This window comes from Rhinolophus hipposideros (genome assembly GCF_964194185.1).
Source record: "Rhinolophus hipposideros genome assembly, chromosome: 20".
In the NCBI taxonomy this organism is placed as follows: domain Eukaryota; kingdom Metazoa; phylum Chordata; class Mammalia; order Chiroptera; family Rhinolophidae; genus Rhinolophus; species Rhinolophus hipposideros.
In genome coordinates this window covers 39,427,462-39,446,784 of record NC_138066.1, presented here as the reverse complement: position 1 = coordinate 39,446,784, position 19,323 = coordinate 39,427,462, and the positions used below count along the sequence as shown (strand labels likewise).

The following is a 19,323-nucleotide window of genomic DNA, read 5'->3' as shown; positions in this document are numbered from 1 at the left end:
AGAGTAGGTGGCAGTAGTGGCAGTCAGTGAGACAGGGGAGCAGGGACTGGGGCCAGAGGAGACACAGCAGACACTGGTGAGGAAGCATTGTTAATGAAGCGCCATGCAGCAGCCAGGGTGAGTGCCCCATACCCAGGTCAGGAGGCGGCAGCACATTGCGAGAATAAACCCTCGGATGGGACACAGATGACGTGTGGCCCAGGCCCGGCATTTTCTGGAGGAAGAGCTCCCTGGGGGCCACCACCATCCCCCTGGGCTGCCAGCCAGGAGTGAGATGCCTGCACTCAGAAACCACCCCGTCCCCAGGGGGGACCTCAAGGGATCTTGAAACTCCTGCTCCCCAATGTGTTAGGTGGGGCAGTCAGGAGAGGGCTGCGAGAAGGGGGCCTCAGGATGACGAGTTTGCACCCACTGGGGTGAGCATGGGTCACCTGACGGGAGGACAGCAGCGCTGACTATCCCAGGAGGGGAGCAGGGGGGATGATGCCAGCCCCAAATCTCAGGGACACATGCATGGGGATGCAGGGGTCCCCGGGACATTAGGGAGAAGCCAAATTTCAAAGGGCCCAAAGCAGCATCTCCGTGTCAACGCTTGGCTGCAAGCGGGTCCCCTGGTGCGGTTCTGTCAGGCTCTCCTGCCTCTGAGTCTCTGCCAGGGGGTGGAGCTGGTTTTCAACATAAGCGGAAAGGCTTAGGAATCGGCTTGCCCTTCTCAATGCAGAAGACAAACGCGAGCAGAGACTGGACTTTCTTGCTCTGAGGTAGAACAGTAAGACCTTTGTGTCTGCTCGTCAAGAGCAAACGGACCAGCTGTCCACAGTGGAGCCACTCAAAGTGAACCTGATCGGGTGATGGGGGAAGAGGTGACAGCCCCGTCTCAGGAGCTGCCACCTTCAGCCCAACCTCATACAAGCTGTGGGGCTCCGGGGTGCCCGTGGTGCGCCGTGAGTGGACCCCACCTCCAGTTTCAGGCCAAACAGAGGATCAGTCATCTACCCTACGCTGCCCATGTAGGTCGGAGACCCTTAGGTGCAGGGCACCCCTCCTAGAACAGTGGGGACAGTTGTGGGGAGCCTGGGCTGCATTTACTTGGGGACACAGACAGACCCTGAGCCGGGGAATGGTTTATTCTATGCAATGTCTCGCAACGATATACTCATGCCACTTCCTAAAAACCAGATCCAGAATCGCAGCGCGGTGCAGGGAACGTGTGAAGGTACTCACACTGCCGCCTCCTGGCACGTGTCTGATATTATCCTTTGAGCCACACTTGGACTGGACGTTGCTAAGATCCAGCTTCTTATTAATGATCTGCACCTTTGACAGCCAGAAAAAAGGATGAGTGACACACCACAGCCACGGTGGGGAGAGGAGGCGCCGGCCTGCGGGCGGGAGGACAGGATCACACGGCCCCGGCGAGCTCCTCAGGAAGGCATTCCAGAATTGTGCGTGCTCTGAGGCGGACGCCACCTTACACCACGGGGTTTACAAGACAGATCCATCAAGAGGCAATTCTCCACTTTGCGTCAGGGAGGGTCTAAGGCACCGCCTCTGAGGCCCATGAACCAGAGCCGAGGTACCAGGTTGGGATGGAGGAAAATGGGCTCAATGATGTTAAATGAACATACAAAGTCCCACCTCTGTCCTCCACACACCTACCAGGGCCCTCAGGACATTCACCCAGACCTTTCTGCGGCTGTTCTCAAACCTGTCTGTCAGGTACTGGAATCACCTGCAGGCATTTCTTAAAAACTCCCAGACCCCACCTCTGACCTAGAATTAGAATCGTGTCTCTGTGCTTCATTTGGCTGCACTGCTGGGTTGGAGGGTCACTGACTTTATGGGGAGAACACGGACGGCGTTCTGGAGCAGACAGTCCAGACCCCCTCCGGGAGAAGGCTGTGTCTCGTGGAAGGCAGGGCAAGCGCTGCCCTTCCAGCCACCGGCTCACCCTCGTGCACAATCCCGCCAGGTGCTTACAGGGAATTGGGCAAATGGTCCCAGGTGGTCTCCCCTCAGCTCTCCTGGGCAGGTGTGGCCCAGACTGCAGTGACCCCACTGTAGTTCTGTGAGGCTCCTCTTTCTCCAGGGACCAGCGAGGAGGTGGGGGAATATCAACATCTGAGTGGGGAATGACTTTGACCCAATTTGTCTAAAAACTGAAATACACAGACAATCACGGCACAGAGAAGAGCTGAAAAATTCTTCAGTTTGTCTGCTAGGAAAGGGATGACGTCTTCATCACCACGTGTCTCCCCCACAGGAACTCCGTGTCTGGAAACAGTGTGCCTTAGTTTCTATTAATCACAGATAGAAATAACTGCCAACTGGAGTTACCAATTAAGAACCGGCATTGCTCTCTCTCTCTCTCTCTTTTTTTTTTAAGATTTTTTTTTTTATTGGGGAAGAGGAACAGGACTTTATTGGGGAACAGTGTGTACTTCCAGGATTTTTTCTAAGTCAGGTTGTTGTCCTTTCAGTCTTAGTTGTGGAGGGCACAGCCCAGCTCCAGGTCCAGTTGCCGTTTCTAGTTGCAGGGGGCCCAGCCCACCATCTCTTGCAGGACTTGAGGAGTTGAACTGGCAACCTTGTGGTTGAGAACACACGCTCCAACCAACTGAGCCATCCGAGAGGCAGCTCAGCTCAAGGTGCCGTGTTCAATCTTAGTTGCAGGGGGCGGAGCCCACCATCCCTTGGGGGACTTGAGGAGTTGAACCGGCAACCCTGTGGTTGAGAGCCCACTGGCCCATGTGGGAATCGAACCAGCAGCCTTTGGAGTTAGGAGCATGGAGCTCTAACCGCCTGAGCCACCGGGCCGGCCCCGGCATTGCTCTCTTAGGGAAATGGCACCAAGACCTCAGCTGCTGGGTGGGGGCTGCTGCCCCAGAGGCCTGGGGTCTGTCAGGATGGCCGTGACTCAGGGTTGCTGCCCTGACCTGGCTCATCTAGGAAGAAGGGTCCCAAACTCTGACCCAAGTGCTAGAGCTGGCCCTCAAGGGGTCCACAGGTCCTCAGCAAAATGAGGAAATGAGGACATGATAGCAAAATTGATGTATCCAACTTTTTGGTGTTAAAACGGCTTTTCTTTCATTAAATTAATTATTAAATCACATTAATAATAGATAATACTTATTATTTTTAGATGTCCTTACTCTGGAAAAAATAAAAAGATAGCAATCTTTTCTTGGACCCCATCCCCAGCGATTTTTCCTTAAGTTTGCTGGTCTCAACCAAAAAACCTGGGAAGTACGATTCTCACCCACCTCTTTATTTCCTTTTATGTTCCCTTAAAATAAAAAAGCTATGTATTGTTTTTTTCATAAGAAAAGCAATATATGGGGCTGGCCTGGTGGCTCAGGTGGTTGGAGCGCTGTGCTGCTAACGCCGAGGTCGCTAGTTGATTCCCACGTGGGCCAGTGAGCTGCGCCCTCTACAGCTAAGATTGTGAACAACAGCTCTCCCTGGAGCTGGGCTGCCATGAGCAGCCCGAGGTCGGCGTGGGCTACTGTGCACTGCCATGAGTGGCTGGTGGCTAACGTGAGTGGCCGGCAGCCAGTGTGAGTGGCCGGCAGCCAGTGTGAGCGGCTGGCAGCCAGCAAGAGCTGCCATGAGCTGCTGTGAGCAGCCAACCAACGCTTGGTGACCAACCCTCTCAGCTGGGGGAAGCACAAGGATCGTAACACCAGCATGGGCCGGGGAGCTGTGTCCTACACAACTAGACGGAGAAACAGCTTGAACTGGAGTGGGGGGAGGGAGGCGGAAGAACGGGGAAAATAAAGCAATATACCATCATGATTTTGGAAAACAGAGATTAAACAAAGCAACAACAAAGTGGTTTTCTTGCCACCCAAACACAACCACTATCGCATTTCATTGTAGTCCCTGGAAGTCTCATATATATAAAAATAAACTACCATCATATACATAGAAATGGTAGTAATTATTTTGTCCGCACAATTTTAGATCTTGCTTTATCAAGTAACATACTCTAAGCACTCGCCATGTTCTGCAGTCATCAGAAGCGTTATTTTAAATAACATGTCATATTCCATTTTGTGATAACTGTGCTATCAGACATCACATATTGATTCCATTTTAAACAATAGCAACAGCCTCGCCATGAACACCTTTCTGCAAGAAGTTTTTTCCACATTATGGATGATTTTCATTCTACTTCACAGAAGTAGAATTTCTAGGTCAAAGTTATAAATATACTGAAAAAAACATTCAACACAACTCTGCAAATGGTTTTCTAAGAGGGCTGGATAAACTTACCCTGCGAGCACATATTGCTGCCAATATTAGGCACTTAAAAAATTGTTTCGCTTATTTCTTTGACTAAAATAAATGGGACTGTATTATTGGCTCATTCTGCATTTCTTTGATTGTTACTAAAATTGTTCCTTTGCCCCCTTTTGGCTGGTAGGTGTATTTCTTCCTAACATACAAATGCTTACGTTTTTATATACTCAAATTCTCTCTTTGTAATATCTCCTTTGGTTTTTTTAAATGTAAAAGCCACCTCCTTCAGAGGTTGGATAACTATCTAATTCCACATCACTTTTCTCACCTGCCACCGCCTTAGCTGACTGATGAGGAGTCCACTGGAGGCCCTGAGAGGTTCGGTGACTCAGTGACAGAAACCACACAGGGCTTTAGGTGAGGGTGTTTCGGTGGCCACGGCTATGTACGTGACAACAAAGTTTTGCCTGAACTGTCCTCAGGGCTGTTGTCTTATAAGGCAAACAAAAATAACTCTCCCTTGGAGAACACTGAAGGTTTCTCCTGCCAGCAAGGAGACACCATGACAGTGCCGAGTGCCTCAGCCCAGGCTTGAGCTGGGGATAGGTGGACGAATGCGCTTTCTCACACTGCTTCTTAAGGAATTGCTGTCACCCTCTGTTTAATATCTTTGAATCAATTCGTGCCACCCTCAGATTTTAAGGAGTTCCCACATGAATTCCTTCTTTGGTGACCATTTTTTATCCATAATTTTCCACGGGACAAGGCCTAGAAGCCAACTTGCCTGCTTTCACATAGAGTAGTTTAGAATTAGAAAACACAGACACATACGCGTGCACGCACACACACACACACACACACACACACACACAATACAACAAGGAAATTTAAAGGTTAATGATAAAAGAATGGGAAGTCATCAGCACTGACAATGACAAGACTGATCATTACATTTAACTCTAAGCTTCCTGGAAGCCAAGGCAAAAAGGGAAATATGACGAATTACATAACTCGCCTTATCTGACAAAGAAAACTTACCAGTTTTTCAAGGAAGAGACATTAAGCAATAACAAGATCTGCAGCATACATAGAAATGATTGGGTTTTTTTTCCATGTGGCTTTTCCTTGTTCAAATCCCACTAAAAAAGTAACAAGACTCTGTGGGATTTGTCAGTAGACACAGGATATTTACCAAGCAGACCTGAATTACTGTTAATGGTCAAATTTAGCCAACACCCTTTACAGAACATTAGATTTACAGAAAGGAGAAAAAAGCCTAATGGTTAGCATTATGAAATTGGAATCCTGAAACTTAATTACTCATCTAGCGTAACATGTATGATACTGAGCCTCAGCTCTGAACAGACACTGAAAATACTCAGCACAGGCGAGAATAACGTTTTGGATGCTCCAAATTTTGATCTGGGGATTCCTACTCAGGGGAGAAATTCTTGCGGTCAGGGTTTGGTCCTAGAGGAGATGCTGGGGTGGGGGTGGGGTGGGTCCAGTTTGCTTTAATCTGTATCCTGGAGGATCCAAAACAGTCCCAAACCCTTATTAGGCCTTAATCTGGTTCCGTTTGGGCTCATATCTCTCAAGATGCTCCAGATGGCACAGCCCTTTCCCCAGGAGCTCCCAGCTGGCCCAGGGTCCACGGGCTGTCCCTGGCAAGGTCTGTCTACAAGATGCCCAGCTTCACCTCACTCGGGGCAAGAGGCCCCATGCTCAGGATTGGGAGCTGGGACGATCTGGTAGGAAAGCCCAAGGTGACAGCCTGAGAACTGACACAGGAGAAGTTATATATCTAAGTCCTGTTAAGTCAACCAGACACAGAAGAGATTCAAAACAAACAAAAACAAACCACGGGAGTCACCTGTAGAATTATTTACATTGTTCCTTTAAACACTGATCGCTCCAAGCTTCTTCACAATGATTTGATTTACACAAGCTTTTTCAGAAACACAGAAGCTGGGTACAGGGAAGGATGCCCAGGGGGTCTCGAAGTTACAGGGCTGTCCCGGAGGAGGGACCCAGCTGGCTCTGCGCTCCACTCACCACAGGGCCTGACGCCTCAGCCCAGGTTCACCAGAGTCCAGGACAGGCAAACTATCCCAGGGACAAATTCACTTTATTTACTCCACGTAAATGTTCTTCATGTGAGCTTTTTAAAATGAGAACTGGACTTTGTCAATAAATACAATGAATTTGAGAATATTTCAGTTCGGGGTGGCCGGTTGGCTCAGTTGGTTAGAGCACGATGCTCTTAACAACAAGGTTACAGGTTCGATCCCCACATGGGCCACTGTGAGCTGTGCCCTCCACAACTAGATTGAAACAACTACTTGACTTGGACCTGATGGGTCCTGGAAAAACACACTTAACATAAATAAAAGTTAAAAAAAAAAAAAAAGAATACTTTAGTTCCTGTGGCCACAGACGCTTAGTGATCTATCGCCGTCTTGTGGCCATATCGAATATTGCAGCTCAAGGCTTTCAAAGCTCTGGTAGGTTTCTGGGTAGGTTTCTGTTCTTCCTGGGCATCTAGGTCCTGTCCAGCCTGGGGTCCTCACACCCCGTGGCTCTGAGGATGGCCAGCACATCCTCAGAGGAAGTGGCTTTAGCTCCATCTGCTCAGAGCCACACAGACCACCCCTACCTCAGGCTTCTGTGCTCTTTTCTGGCCATGAGACGGCACATCCCTTCTCGCCCTTGGCAGCCACAGGGATCCCCAGTTCTCCTGAGAGGGCAGCTGCGGCCCCACGTGAGCGCCCTCTGTCTCTGACTCTGGATGGCACCAGGCCCCCTGTGCTTCCTTCTCTACTCCCCACTGACCACACGGAGGCGCTGCTGAGGTAGCTGTTGGCTTAACCTCATCTGACCCTCACCTGCCCTCTTCTTCAGCTCAGGCGGCCTCCTGTGACCACTGAAACCTGAGCCCGAGGTGCTCAGCTGGTGGTGTCTTCCAACACCCTCTTTCTTCTCCATCCTCCTGTCCTGTCCGGGAAAATACCCAGCGAGTTCACAGCCAACCCAGCGGGACCTCCCTCTATCAGTTGCTAATTCTCTTTACCTCTCGTGAATGAACAAAGCTCCGGCCTAAACCCACACTCCACTGGCTTCCCCAGTTCTCGCTTTATTTTGCTTTTGCTCTGAAAATCTCTAGGATGCAGTTTCCCACTGTCCTCTTCCAGCACTTACTGTATCTGGGGTTCGGTGAGAGGCCACAGGGACACAAAAATAATTTTGTTTTGCACTCTTCAAACCACACACGTTCACTGTAGCAAATCATGGAAACAGAGAAAGGTCCACAGCAGAAAACTGATGTTTTACATTTCCCCCCCACCCAATGATTTCTATTGACCTGCTGTGGTTTTCAGTCTGCAGGTTTACAAGCAGGAACGGGCTTCTGCTCTTCCTTCTTCAGGGAGCTGAGTTATTCTTTGCACAGAACACTGCCCCTTCTGTAGCTGAATAAACACTGATTGAGTGCTCACTGTACGTGGGCGCTGCGTGAGGCCTCAGGGACCCAAAGATCTCAATGTCGCGGAACCGTCAGCCCAATGCAGACGGAGGTGGCATGAGGCAGTTTGGCAAACCATTTTAAAGGTCTTCTCCATGAATCCCAAGTACCTTCTTTTTTCCTTTCCTTTTCCATTTTCCGGGAGATTGACATGTTGATCTTTGTTATAATGGCTGAGATGTTCTTTGGTTCAGACGATTTTCTAGGTTTCTCAGGGAATTTAAGGGGAGGCTGTTATTCCTCCCTTGGCCACTTTCCCACGCCTCTTCCCCAATAAGTCCCAAGAAAAGTCACCCTTTCTCCTTGAACCCTTCAGCGGATGAGGACATATGTCTGTGCCCAGCATGGTGAGCTGGTGACCTGGGCACCGTCCCCCGTTCCCACTCTGAGCATCAAGTCACTGGCCCTGGACCCCAGACCGTTCTCCCCGCACAGCTCGGGGAAAGGCAGCCCTGGGTGCCAGGGGTGGGTTCTGGCCCTGGAAGGGAATCCCTGCCCCCACTTAGCCCTGTCACTGGTGCTCTCAGCAGAGGTGCAAGAACTGGGCCAAACGGTGCCCAGACCTTCCAAACCAACCTCAGATGAACTCTGGGCTGGCGGGAGGACACTGGGTTTTTGCCGGAGTGTGACAGAGCCACAGGCTGGCAGTTGCTGATGGCAACTCTAATGAGTCGTCGTGGGTACACTGGTCACAATCTTCTCAATGGTGCAGAACTGGCCGTGTGGGGTTTTGCGTTTCATTTTTCAAACCCAGAGCAAACGGTCACACTGCTATGAAAACAGGGCACACGCCCCGCACACGCAGCACTGAGGGAAGGTGCCAACGCCAGTGGGAAACATCCCACCCCCTTGGAAGCTGGCTCCCTGGGGGACCTTCTGCCACCAAAGCTTCACAAAAGGGTCAACCTCAAACCCACACCCCATGCAGCTGCCTCAGAGCCCCTTCTGCAAGGAGCAGTCATCTTTCCCCAGAGGAACACAGGCCGACACTACAGGAAAGTACACACTGGCCCAGGTCTCCCAGGGCTCCAGAGACCAGAGGCACTGAGGCCCCAGGCTCCACCCCGAGAGGCACTCAGACCCGCTCCCCTGGGCAGGACCACAGATGGTAGAGGCCAGCAGGCTGCCCCAAGCCTCCACAGGGAGCAAAGGGCAGGGTTTCAGGTAAGTACCCGATGGACCTAAAGCCCTCTGAGATGCCCTCCCTCCACGGAGACCCAGGCCCCAGCCAAGGTGGTAAACAAAATCAACAGTGTGGAGGGTGCCTGTTGGGGCGGGGTGGATTGTCCCGACTGAAAGGGAAACCATGGCCCAGCATTCTGTAAGGTCCCCGGTCCACCAGGAGGCGCAGGGCCCCCAAAACGGCCCAGCCCGGGAGGCCCAACACATCTGTGGCCTTAAGAGTGGAATCTTGGTCCTTGGCACCCCACACATGCTTCCTGGTCTCCCTTCTCCATCCCCCTCTCTGGTGCTGGGTGGGGAAGGTTGGGGATCGTGTCTCCCAAAAGTCATTTGCTGAAGTCCTTATTCCCAGTACATCAGAATAGGGCTGTATTTGGAGATACGGTCTTTAAAGGGGTCACTCTGCTCAAATGAGCTCATCAGCGTGGGCCCTAATCCAATATGACCAGTTTTCTTATAAAAAGGGAGATTAGGACATAGACACCCAGAGAAAATAACGTTTGAGGACACAAGAGAAGGCAGCCATCTACAAGCCAAGGAGAGCGGCCTTAGAAGAAACCAGCCGTTCGACACCTTGACCTTGGACTTCTGGCCTCCAGAACAGGGAGGAAATCAATTTCTGTTGTATACGCTGGGGTTTTGTATGCCAGCCCTAGGAAACTCACACAGTGTCGGGCAGGGACAACGGGAGGAAGAAGGGGCCCAGGCCAGTCCCCTCCCCCACCACCTCAAGCTCTCAGAAGCTCACATCTCTCCACCTTTAGGAGACCCAAACATTTCATGAGCTCCCACTTGCCCCGGGAGAATCAGTTGTTTAAAATGGAACCCCTAATTTCCCCAGAACTGAAGGTTAGAGAGAAACCTAAACAAATGTCCAATGAATGCCAGAGACTCCTACCTACAATGGCTGTGTCATGTCCTAAACACGAGGCAAGCTGGGGGACCTCTGTGGACACCCCCACTTGGAGAACCCCCAGGTCACAGAGTAAGAACCCCGTAATCTCTGACACTGTCTGACCAGCAGAGGCTGAAATGGGGAAGCAAAGAACTGGTACTTTCTCTCCCCTGCACAGGGCACTCATGGCTTCGTGATGATCCAATAAACACCCACAACCAACTGTCTTTTCTTGACGAGGTCAAGAGGAGACTGGGCGCCACGTGGGGTGGGAGCCGAGTCACTGGTATACCGCTGCCCTAGGTGTGGGAGACCCACACAGCTTCTCCTGGTTGTCTGGGACCACCACTCTCCCCACGCCCTTACCTTCCCGCCTCCTGGCTGGTGCTTCAGATTTTCAGTGGAGCCAATCTTGGACCTGACATTCTTCAGGTCTGGCATGGGCACGGGAGCAGTCTGCAGGCGGCTCTTGGCTGAAGATGGGGATTTGGGGGGGGTGCGGACCACTGCCACCTTCTTGGGCTCCCGCGTGGGTGGGGTCGGCAGGGACGGGGTGCGGGAACGGCTGCCAGGAGTGCCCGGCGAGCCGGGGCTGCTGTAGCCACTGCGATCCCCAGACTTTCCAGATTCACCTGGAAAGGAAGGAGGGAGTGAGGCCAGGAAGCAGGGTGGGTGGCAGCTAGCAAAGGCCCTCACAACGGGGCTGCCGGTCCTGAGGGCCCATTCTCAGACCCAGGGCTGAATTTGCCAGGTGGAGACAGATCTGAAGCTTGGCCAAAGCAGCAGGAAGCTGCCCATGAGCCCATACAAGAGAAATGTTCCCTCTTCCTGGCTTTGTCACTTAGGGACAGAGACACCCCATTTCCAGGGAAGCAACAGCATGGTCACCAAGGACCACCCAGAACCCCTTCCCAGAGAGGGGACCAACTCTGCCCATGGCCCATGGTCAAGAGATGGACTCCAACTAGCTGTGTAGGCTCAGACAAGTCATGTCCCCGCTCTGAGCTCAGGGTCTTCAACTCAAAAATGAAAATAATTATAATGCCTGCAATGCGGGAGGAGGCCAGGCTGGGATGTGTATATGCGCTTTGTAAAACTCTAATGCAATGCCAGGTGGCCTTTTCCCTGATTAAGGGCCACGCAAGGACAGGACCCAGGGGCTGCCCTCATCTGGATCCATTAGACCCTTTACCCACAGAGTGAATTCTCAGCTGTTCAGCAAGTTCAAGGCCCCTTTCCCACCAGACCTTGGCCCACCCTCCCCGACTCCTCTGTACCTGGGCTCCAGAACGGTATGCCTGCTTTGTGTCCACCTGTCCCTAGCTCTCCAAACAAGCCATGCTCATGCCACTGTGCCCTTCCGTTCCCTCCCCAAGAATGCCCTTCCCCCCACCAGGGCACCTTTCCAGACATGTGGGTGCCAAACCCTGCAGGAAGGCTGGGGGACGGCTCCACTCCCAATAGACTGTCCTGTGCCCCTGACACGCTTCTGTCCCTGCACTTCCCGTGCCCTGTTACACTTCCGCAGTTTTCTATTCCATCTGCCTCATCACCAGTGTTTCTCCAAGTGTGGCCCAGGGACCCTGCATCGAGCCATGACGGGGGAGTGGGACCTGTACACGCAGATTCCTGGGCCCCATCCAGACCTGAGATGACCGACTCTCTAGGATGGGGCCTGGTTCTTCCCAAGCTCCCTGGGGAGTCCGAGCAGGCCTAAGTCAGTCATGGGCTGGACGCTGCTGTGCCCAGGGGACGAGGCTGAGCTCCCTTCAGCGCTGAGGGTGACTTGTCAAGGAGAGAAGAAGCATGGCTGTTCTTAGAGTTTGGATTTCCACGTCAGCTGGATATCCCTGCTAGAAGTCGCCAAGCTCTGCGGCAACAGGACCCAGGAGGCCTTTTCTCCTTTTCCACACAAGGAGACAAGGGTGGGGGGCTCTGCCTCCAGGCTCAGCCCTGCCTCCAGTCACAAGGTGTAGATGTGGGAGTGGCTTCAAATCCTTTCTGTCACTTAAATGCAGAGCGACCCCTGAGCCTGTGCTCTCACCTGAAAAATAGGGCGTGTGGTCACAGCCCACAGCGCTGCGTTTTGAAGACGGGGTGTAGTAATAGGTAAAGCGTCCAGCACAGTGCTGGCGCTCACAGGTTTCCGGTTAACGGACGCCTGCGGGGCTTTCACACCTAAACCCTGGGTAGGCACAGTCCACACCTGCAGCACCTACAAGTGGCTCAAGGCACACGCTCCCAGCCCCACTGTCGGCACACGTCAATGAGAACACGCAAGATTAGGCGGATCGGCCACACACACGGCCACACAAACCACACAAAAGAAGAGAAGCAGGAATTCTGCCGGTTCCAGTTCAGGCTCAACGCATGAAACCAGTGTTTCAGAAGCATCTCTAAACACCTAGGCCACACGCAAAGGGGGTGACCCCCGGGCGAAGCAGGCTCACAATTACCTCTCTCAGACTTTGCCCCTGCAGGGGTTGGTATTCTCTGCACTTGCTTGGTAGCTTAAAAAGAAGAATCCACAAAAAGCCTCGTTATCATCAAGTTTAAATGGGGCCCTAATGAGCTCGTCTCCATGCCGCAGGCAGCCAGACGTGCCCAGCCAGGCCATGCAGCAGAGGCCAGTGAGGCAGGGAAAGGGTTCGGGGGGCAGGGGACTCCATCTGTCAGGAAACAAGGTCAAGAGGACCTTGAGGGGGATCTGTCCACCTGCAGGCTGTCACCCAAGAGCAGATCCAAAGAGAAATGCAGGTTTTTGTTTCCAGTTATGGCTCCAGTTGTGGGAGTCAGCTGGCATAGTGTTGAGAAAAAGCAGGATCAAAATCACATATAAAACCCAATCAGAGTTCTTTAATTACACCACATCCTATGTATTATATACATGAGAAAAACACCACATGAAAAACAAACCAACAGGCCTTAATGAGCAGCTGTCCTTGCAGGCCCCGCCGTACGGCAAACTGGGCTAAACACCACGGCAAAAACATGCAGGGGGCCGAAGGGTTCTGAGCTGCCACCTCGTGCCCATGGGCAGCTGAGATCGCTGCACCAACCGAGGCTCACACACAGCCCGTACGAGAGTCACAGGCCCGAGCACCACCCCGGATCCAACACAGGCCAGATGCCCCCTTACTTGTGCAGAATCTAAACCTAATTGCCTGGGACATGTGGCAGCAGGAGAGGGGAGCTCTGCCTGAATGTTCCCAATCCCCAAAGAGGGCGATTACTCCTAACAGCACCCCTGGAGGCTAAATCGCTCTCCTGAAGCCTTGCCTGGTACTCACAACCGACTGGGTTTTACTGGTAGGAGCCCAGGACAATGGACACAGCCTGCAACAGCCCGGCTAAGACCCTCAGGCTGTCAGAGTGTCTCTAATACCCCAGCAGGCTAAGCCGCACAGAGGCCGCCCGTGTGAGGTCACAGAGAAACCTATCCAGGCTGCTGCGCTGTCTCCAGAGAGCAAGCACCACCCACGTGTCTGAAAAACACCTCCCAGGAGGTTGACTTGGGGTCAGAGAAGCTGGGAGAAGCCCCTTTCCTCCCACCAGTTAGCATGTGGCTGCATTTCCCTCATCCTGAAAATACGCTCGTTAGACTTAGTCGTGCAAACTCTCAGAGCCTTGATTTTTTCATCAATAAAAAGTGGGGATTCAGCATCTACCTTGGAAAAGTGTCAGAAAGATTAAAAAGAAAACGAACATTCTAATGTTTAGTAAACTGCAGGCATCAATTAGCTACCACAGAGGTTATTCAATGTCAGGGGCCTTCAGAGACGAGGACTGGATTCCAGAGAACATGCTTCTTACCCGTGCCTGGTGGGGTCTTTGGGGACGGGGTGGTTTTTGCTGGAATCCTGGTGGCATTGGCCGGGCCTTTCTGGCCTGGAGGGGCCGCTCCCCGGGGTGTGGCAATCTTCGTTCCAGTTTTAGCATCCGCCCCCTGGAAACCAAAGCAGGGTAGAGTGGTTTTTACGATTAGGAAAGGTCGCTGTCACCTGGAGTCCATGGCAGCCCTACGGAACCACTTTGACTCAAAACAAGGCTAAGATTGGGGTGGCCCTTTGGCTACTAGCTGTAACGAATGTCTTCTACAATCACAAGGCTTTGCTGGGCACACAAGCCCACAGCCCCACCCGAATGCCAGGGGCGCTGATGACCATTGCCTCCTACAGGAGTTGTTTACATGAGTTATCAGCATGAGTTGTGCTGGTATATTTTATAAAAAGGCGACAGAGCTTGTTCGTAACCCACACAGGATCGGGTAGGTCACCAGGCAGGACATCGGCAGTCCATTCCCACGCGGACACCCATTTTCTGACTCTCCTTAAGGATTTATTTGACTGACGGTGGTTGGTTTCACCAGAGCCCCTTGACAACACTGTTTGTTGAACCTGACCGAGAGTGCTGACCGAGATAGATCATATCCCTTTGTTCTCTCCCAAGCAACAGTCAGGTTTCAGTAACTCCTTGGATGTGCTAAGTGAGAGCCCTTGTTGTATCCATTAGCCAAAACGTGAGAGCAAGTGCAGGAGCACAACCAGAGGATGTGGCAGTTACTGGCTTTGATTACCCAGTCAATGACCTTGATACATAACACAAAGTCAAAAAAACAAACAAACAAACAAAAAACCAACCTGACGCTAACCAAGGACCTCAGGATGGTTCGGGAGGAGTGAACTAGTGGGACAAACATTGTTGCACAGCCATGCTGTGCAGTCCAAGTGGGGGCCACCTGGAAGCATTCCCGTTACCAAACTCGGAAACAGACAAAGGAACCCAACTGGAGCGGTGACTTTCGCATGGGGTCCCAATCAGGCGCCTCAGGGACTGCGGCTAGGAGGGGCTAGGGGCGCTTAGAAGGTGAGCTGCCCTCCATCTCAACCAGAATTTTAAGTGTCCTGCATGGTGCTTCCAGGTAAGAGCTTATCTGCAGAAAGGGCTTTGGGGCTTAAAAAAAACCACACACACACATACATTTGAAAACCGCATTAGAGTAACCTGATTCTTTTCAAAGGTGGTTTCCTTACCTTGACTTTCATCTCCTTTGCTCCAGAACTGCCAGTTCGGGGTGTGACAGAAGAGACGTGTTTAGGAGAGGAAGATGGCTCTGGGCACACGGCAGGGCTGGAGGGTTTGATCAAAGGGTCTGAGCTACCAGGAGTGGGGCGTTTGGGGCTAAGGCAAGGCCTATTGTTCAGGGTTTTAGCAGAGGAAGGTGTGGACGTCTTAAACATAAACATAAATAAAATCAAAATAAAAGTCAGCACATGAAGGAGGGAACAAACTGAAAAAGGACAGTAACTAAAAACAAGTAAGGCAGGTAATGGCTCACAGCAGTGATCTCCAAACTGTTTGGCTCATGTACCCTTATCATTCCTCTCATCAGGAAGAACATAAGTGACTAGGCATCCATAGTCACCCCTAGATATTTATTAGTTAACACATATACGATGAAGCCAATACACGATGTTCATTAGAAAACTTACAGGTGACATAACTCTTAGAAGACAAGAATGGACAGAAGTTCTAAAATGTTCTTTCTCTGGCCCATTGGATTTTCATGTGCTCCCCAATTTGGAGACCACTGATTGACAGGTGTTTCATGCCCCCAAAAGTTGATGGAGATCGCCAAAGTGTATGATTCTAGGATGTTTCTCAATAAAACATCTCCGATGTGTATCATAGGTGAGACGTGCCCCACTTTCTGCTCAATTCAGGTGAGGAGCTCAGGCTGGTCCATAACCCTTGGCCCTGTGCCGTCACGCTGGCAGAATCGTGCTCACTAAAATCAGTACAGTGCCTGTTCTAAGCCTTAAAGGTTCTGCCTGACACCACTTAGGTGACATGCACACACGCACTTTCTGATTAGTCTCAAGTAAAACTAAACATGATCTGGTGGATCTTAATCTGGCCAATGTTTACTCTGGAACATGTTCCAATGAAGGAAACGGCCTGGGTGGGACAGGCAGCCAATGGGAGAGGTGTCTGCGAGCTGGGTGACCTCACAGAGGCAGCTGCACTTGATGGATAGTGGCTGGTACCTACAGTTTGTCCTCACTGCCTCTGGGGCTTTGACCAGGATGTGTGGCCCTGGTGGAAGAGGGTGGGCTGGGAGGGGGAGGGACCACACCTTCAGGAATAAAACCAAGAGGCCAGGTCTAGGAGTATTTAGCCTTGGTGAGAAGGAGGGCCCCAGGCATGGGGCAAGGGGTTGGTGACAAGGAAGAAAGGCTGGAGCCTGGTACTCGCAACCCCTCCTTCCCCAGGCGCACAGGGCAGAGCTCCCTCCCCGGCCAAGGTTCCTGACAGATCTGACCCTTCGCGGTGAGGCTGTGAGCAACTCCAGGGCAGGGACGATGGACCCATGTGTGAGAATGAATGAGTGAAGGAATGAATGAATGAATGCATGCATGCTTGAGGCCGGGAGTCCCCTACATGTGCATCATGGTTGGCAAGCAGCTGTCGCTACCGTTTCAAGCACCTAAGGCAGAGCCGCCCCAAGTCCCTACAGCACCCTCAGCTGCCTCACTGGGGTCTTGTGACGGCGAACCCTGACTTCCTACTGGGCAGGAACTTTGGGGAGCGGCTTTCAAGACACCACCAAACACCTACAGCTGCATTCTGCACCTGGGGGTGCCCTCAGGACTCCAGGACTGATCAAGACCCAGATCTTTTAGGCAGAATTTATATGGGACATTTTAAGTACCTTTAAGACAAATAGATCTTCAGCTAGGGCCACAGTGGGATTTTCCTGGAAAAACACTGCAGTGCAGTGACAGGAGCGTTTTCCAAGAGGTGGAATCATTGAGGAGGGTAAACTACAGCTGATAGGAAGCACTAAGAAGGATGGGCATGGTTTTAGGGGCAGTTTGGTTGGAGAGCAGCTGTTTCAGTTACTGTTCCTTGGGCTGGTTTCTGAAGACTAAAGCACACGTCAAACGGCCTCCTGGCAAGATTCCAAGATGGCATTTACTGCGCCATCACCACACATGTCCACTTAGCATTTCAGGTGCATGTGTCAGCTTTCCCAGTTAAGTCAGTCCTCTCTCAGAGCCCCCCAGCGACCAGCCGACCTGCTTAGCGTTCTCAGAACGCACTTTGTCTCTACGTGCTCCCGGGTCTTCGCTTGTGCTGTTCTACTCCTCAGATCTGCCTTTTTCCACTCCCGTCTCACCAACCCTCCTTTCTGTTTCCTTCATGGCCTGCCTCACAGGTCCTCTCTTCGAGGGCTCTTCCAGAACCTTCTGCCTTAGGTTGGAGATCACGTTTTTGCTTCAGCCTCCTAACTAAATGGTATTTACTATATACCTTAAGTATGTGTGTGTGTATACACGTATTTGCTGAGCCTAGACCTGTGTAAGGTATTAAGACATGAAAAATTCAAACTTTATTGCAGAAAATTCAAACATACCTTCGTTTACCATGAACGTCTCACTTAAACTATGCTAATGAGATTGCAATTAGGAGCATTACTTCATTAACCTGCCGACTGCCCTTCCTTGGCATAAGTACCAAAATGGGTAAATGCTACAAGTTAGAAGTTTGCATAAAAACACAAAGCACTTTGAATGACAGTTGGACTTCAGTGACAAATGCTCCCCACGTTATATATAAAAATTAATTCAGATATAAAGCATGGCTTCTCGATTGGTTCGACGGTGGCAGTTTCATGGTTTCATTAGCTTACCTTGGTTTTCTTGTCGTTTCCAGTCCCATCTTTGCTTTTACTGACCATGCGAGCTGATAAAATAGAAAATGAGAATGTACGTTACACCCATGTGCACAGCTCATGGAAAGAGCCCCTTGTAGTTAGGCTGATTTCTCAGGATCAGTGCAACATATTCTGTTCCATTGGGCTTGGTGGGAACCCACCGATTTTCTTTTCCTTTGAGCTGTTAGGTCTCTCATGGTTAGTATTAACACAGCACACTGGGGTCATTGCTCTGCTTGCAGTACCCTGAGGAGTGGGCAGCAGGCTCGCTGAGGGTGGGGGCATGCAGAGGGGACGCAGAGGAAACTGTTCCGGGCACACGTTGGCACAGGGGCGGCAGTTTGGAAAGGTAGACAGTGCAGGCGCCGCCTCTCACAGGTTCCCTCCCTGTCTCTGCCAGGGTCGGCTTCCCCCAGCGTAGGCGAATCCCTCTCCAAGGAGGGGCATTTAAAAGCCTCAGCATCACAGATAGGGTAACTCAGCCAGGCTCTGGCCCCCTGCAGGATCCCTCGCTCATGCTGTCACCCAAGGCTCCGAGGGAGTGAGCTGTCTTCCCACAACCTGCCCTTCACTAATGGGGGCTTCAGGCACCAGCTCCAGCTGCTGTCTGATGAGCCCATCCCACCCGAACCAGCCCTGGAAGGTCTTCTCATACCTCCAGACCCTCCCAGGTGGCTAATCCTTGTCATTTCCCCAAATTAGCTCCAAACTAGTTACCATCAAACATCCTACAGATAACTTCTGGATTTGAAGACCAAACCTTTGACGTCTTTTGTGTTTAGAAAGCCACAGCCCTTGGTGAAACCACTGTACTTATCTACTAGCATCACCTCTAGCTCACCCTTTCCTTCTCTTAACATTCATTGCTGAAGATTGATCATAGATTTGTCTTTGGTTTCAATGGTGTGTTCCCCCTGCCCGCAGGACCATGGGGCCCCTGGAGCTTCTCACTGGTTACTGGAGTCCCCACTTCTAGACTGACCAGCATTGGTGATCTGCCCAGAGGTTTGTAAACTTCAGTGTGTAGCAGAAGCACCAGGAGAGGTTGTTAAAGTACAGATTCCTGAACCAATCCTGAGACTCTGTAAGCCGAAGGCGGGGCCCAGGAACCTGCCTTTTAATGAGAGCCCCAAGTGGACCTGATTCACATCCTTTGCCCAAATCAACCATCATCATGCATGTCACAGAAACCAACTGCTAGATCAGCATGTCCCAAATTGGAGTACTACTGAACAGGCCCCCTTCCCGGAGATGCTAGCAGGTGGGATCAAATAACTTGGGGACGTTCATACTATGGATACTTCTCCGAGGGTTACAATGTGTGTTAGAATATTCCCGTCCCTGACAAGTCCTGCAGCGACAAATGCTATTTAACACTGGTTAGCCTGTTTTTTCCAAACTTACTGGACCATGGAACTCTTTTTTCCCTTGGACACACCTATCAACATACAGTGGACAAGGTTCAATAAAACACCATTTCAGGAAGCAGTATTATAATCTGTCCCCTACTACTTTGGAACTTAGGACACTTTTAACTAGGATATAGGATTGTTTTTTTCTGTCTTAAAATTTAAATGCAGATTCCTTTACCTATAACATTTCAAAGTTTTCTTGACAACTAGGATCCAATCAAAATTTAACAGATGTTTGCAACTGACAGCTTAAGTAGCATCAATTCCCGAGCCTTGAAAATAATTATTCTAAAATGCTCAGGGTCCTAACTGGCTGAATGTGCCTGACTCATGCTCATGAGGCCTCCTCTGGGAT

General features: G+C 51.2%; 1 protein-coding gene across 14 annotated transcripts in view; it reads right to left on the bottom strand.

The window, feature by feature from the left end:
- Nucleotides 1–19,323, bottom strand: part of MAPT (microtubule associated protein tau) — a 94,103-nt gene that overhangs the window by 9,502 nt on the left and 65,278 nt on the right. For 6 of the 14 annotated variants that reach the window (XM_081028413.1, XM_081028408.1, XM_081028416.1 and 3 more), the window contains 5 exons: nucleotides 17,533–17,585; nucleotides 14,873–15,070; nucleotides 13,653–13,785; nucleotides 10,206–10,471; nucleotides 1,225–1,317 (listed from right to left, as the gene is read on the bottom strand). In XM_081028413.1, the coding sequence (XP_080884539.1) occupies nucleotides 1,225–1,317; nucleotides 10,206–10,471; nucleotides 13,653–13,785; nucleotides 14,873–15,070; nucleotides 17,533–17,585 (743 nt within the window). The remainder of the gene's footprint in view (nucleotides 1–1,224; nucleotides 1,318–10,205; nucleotides 10,472–13,652; nucleotides 13,786–14,872; nucleotides 15,071–17,532; nucleotides 17,586–19,323) is intronic. The other 8 variants (XM_081028419.1, XM_081028410.1, XM_081028421.1 and 5 more) reach the window with 3 other exon arrangements.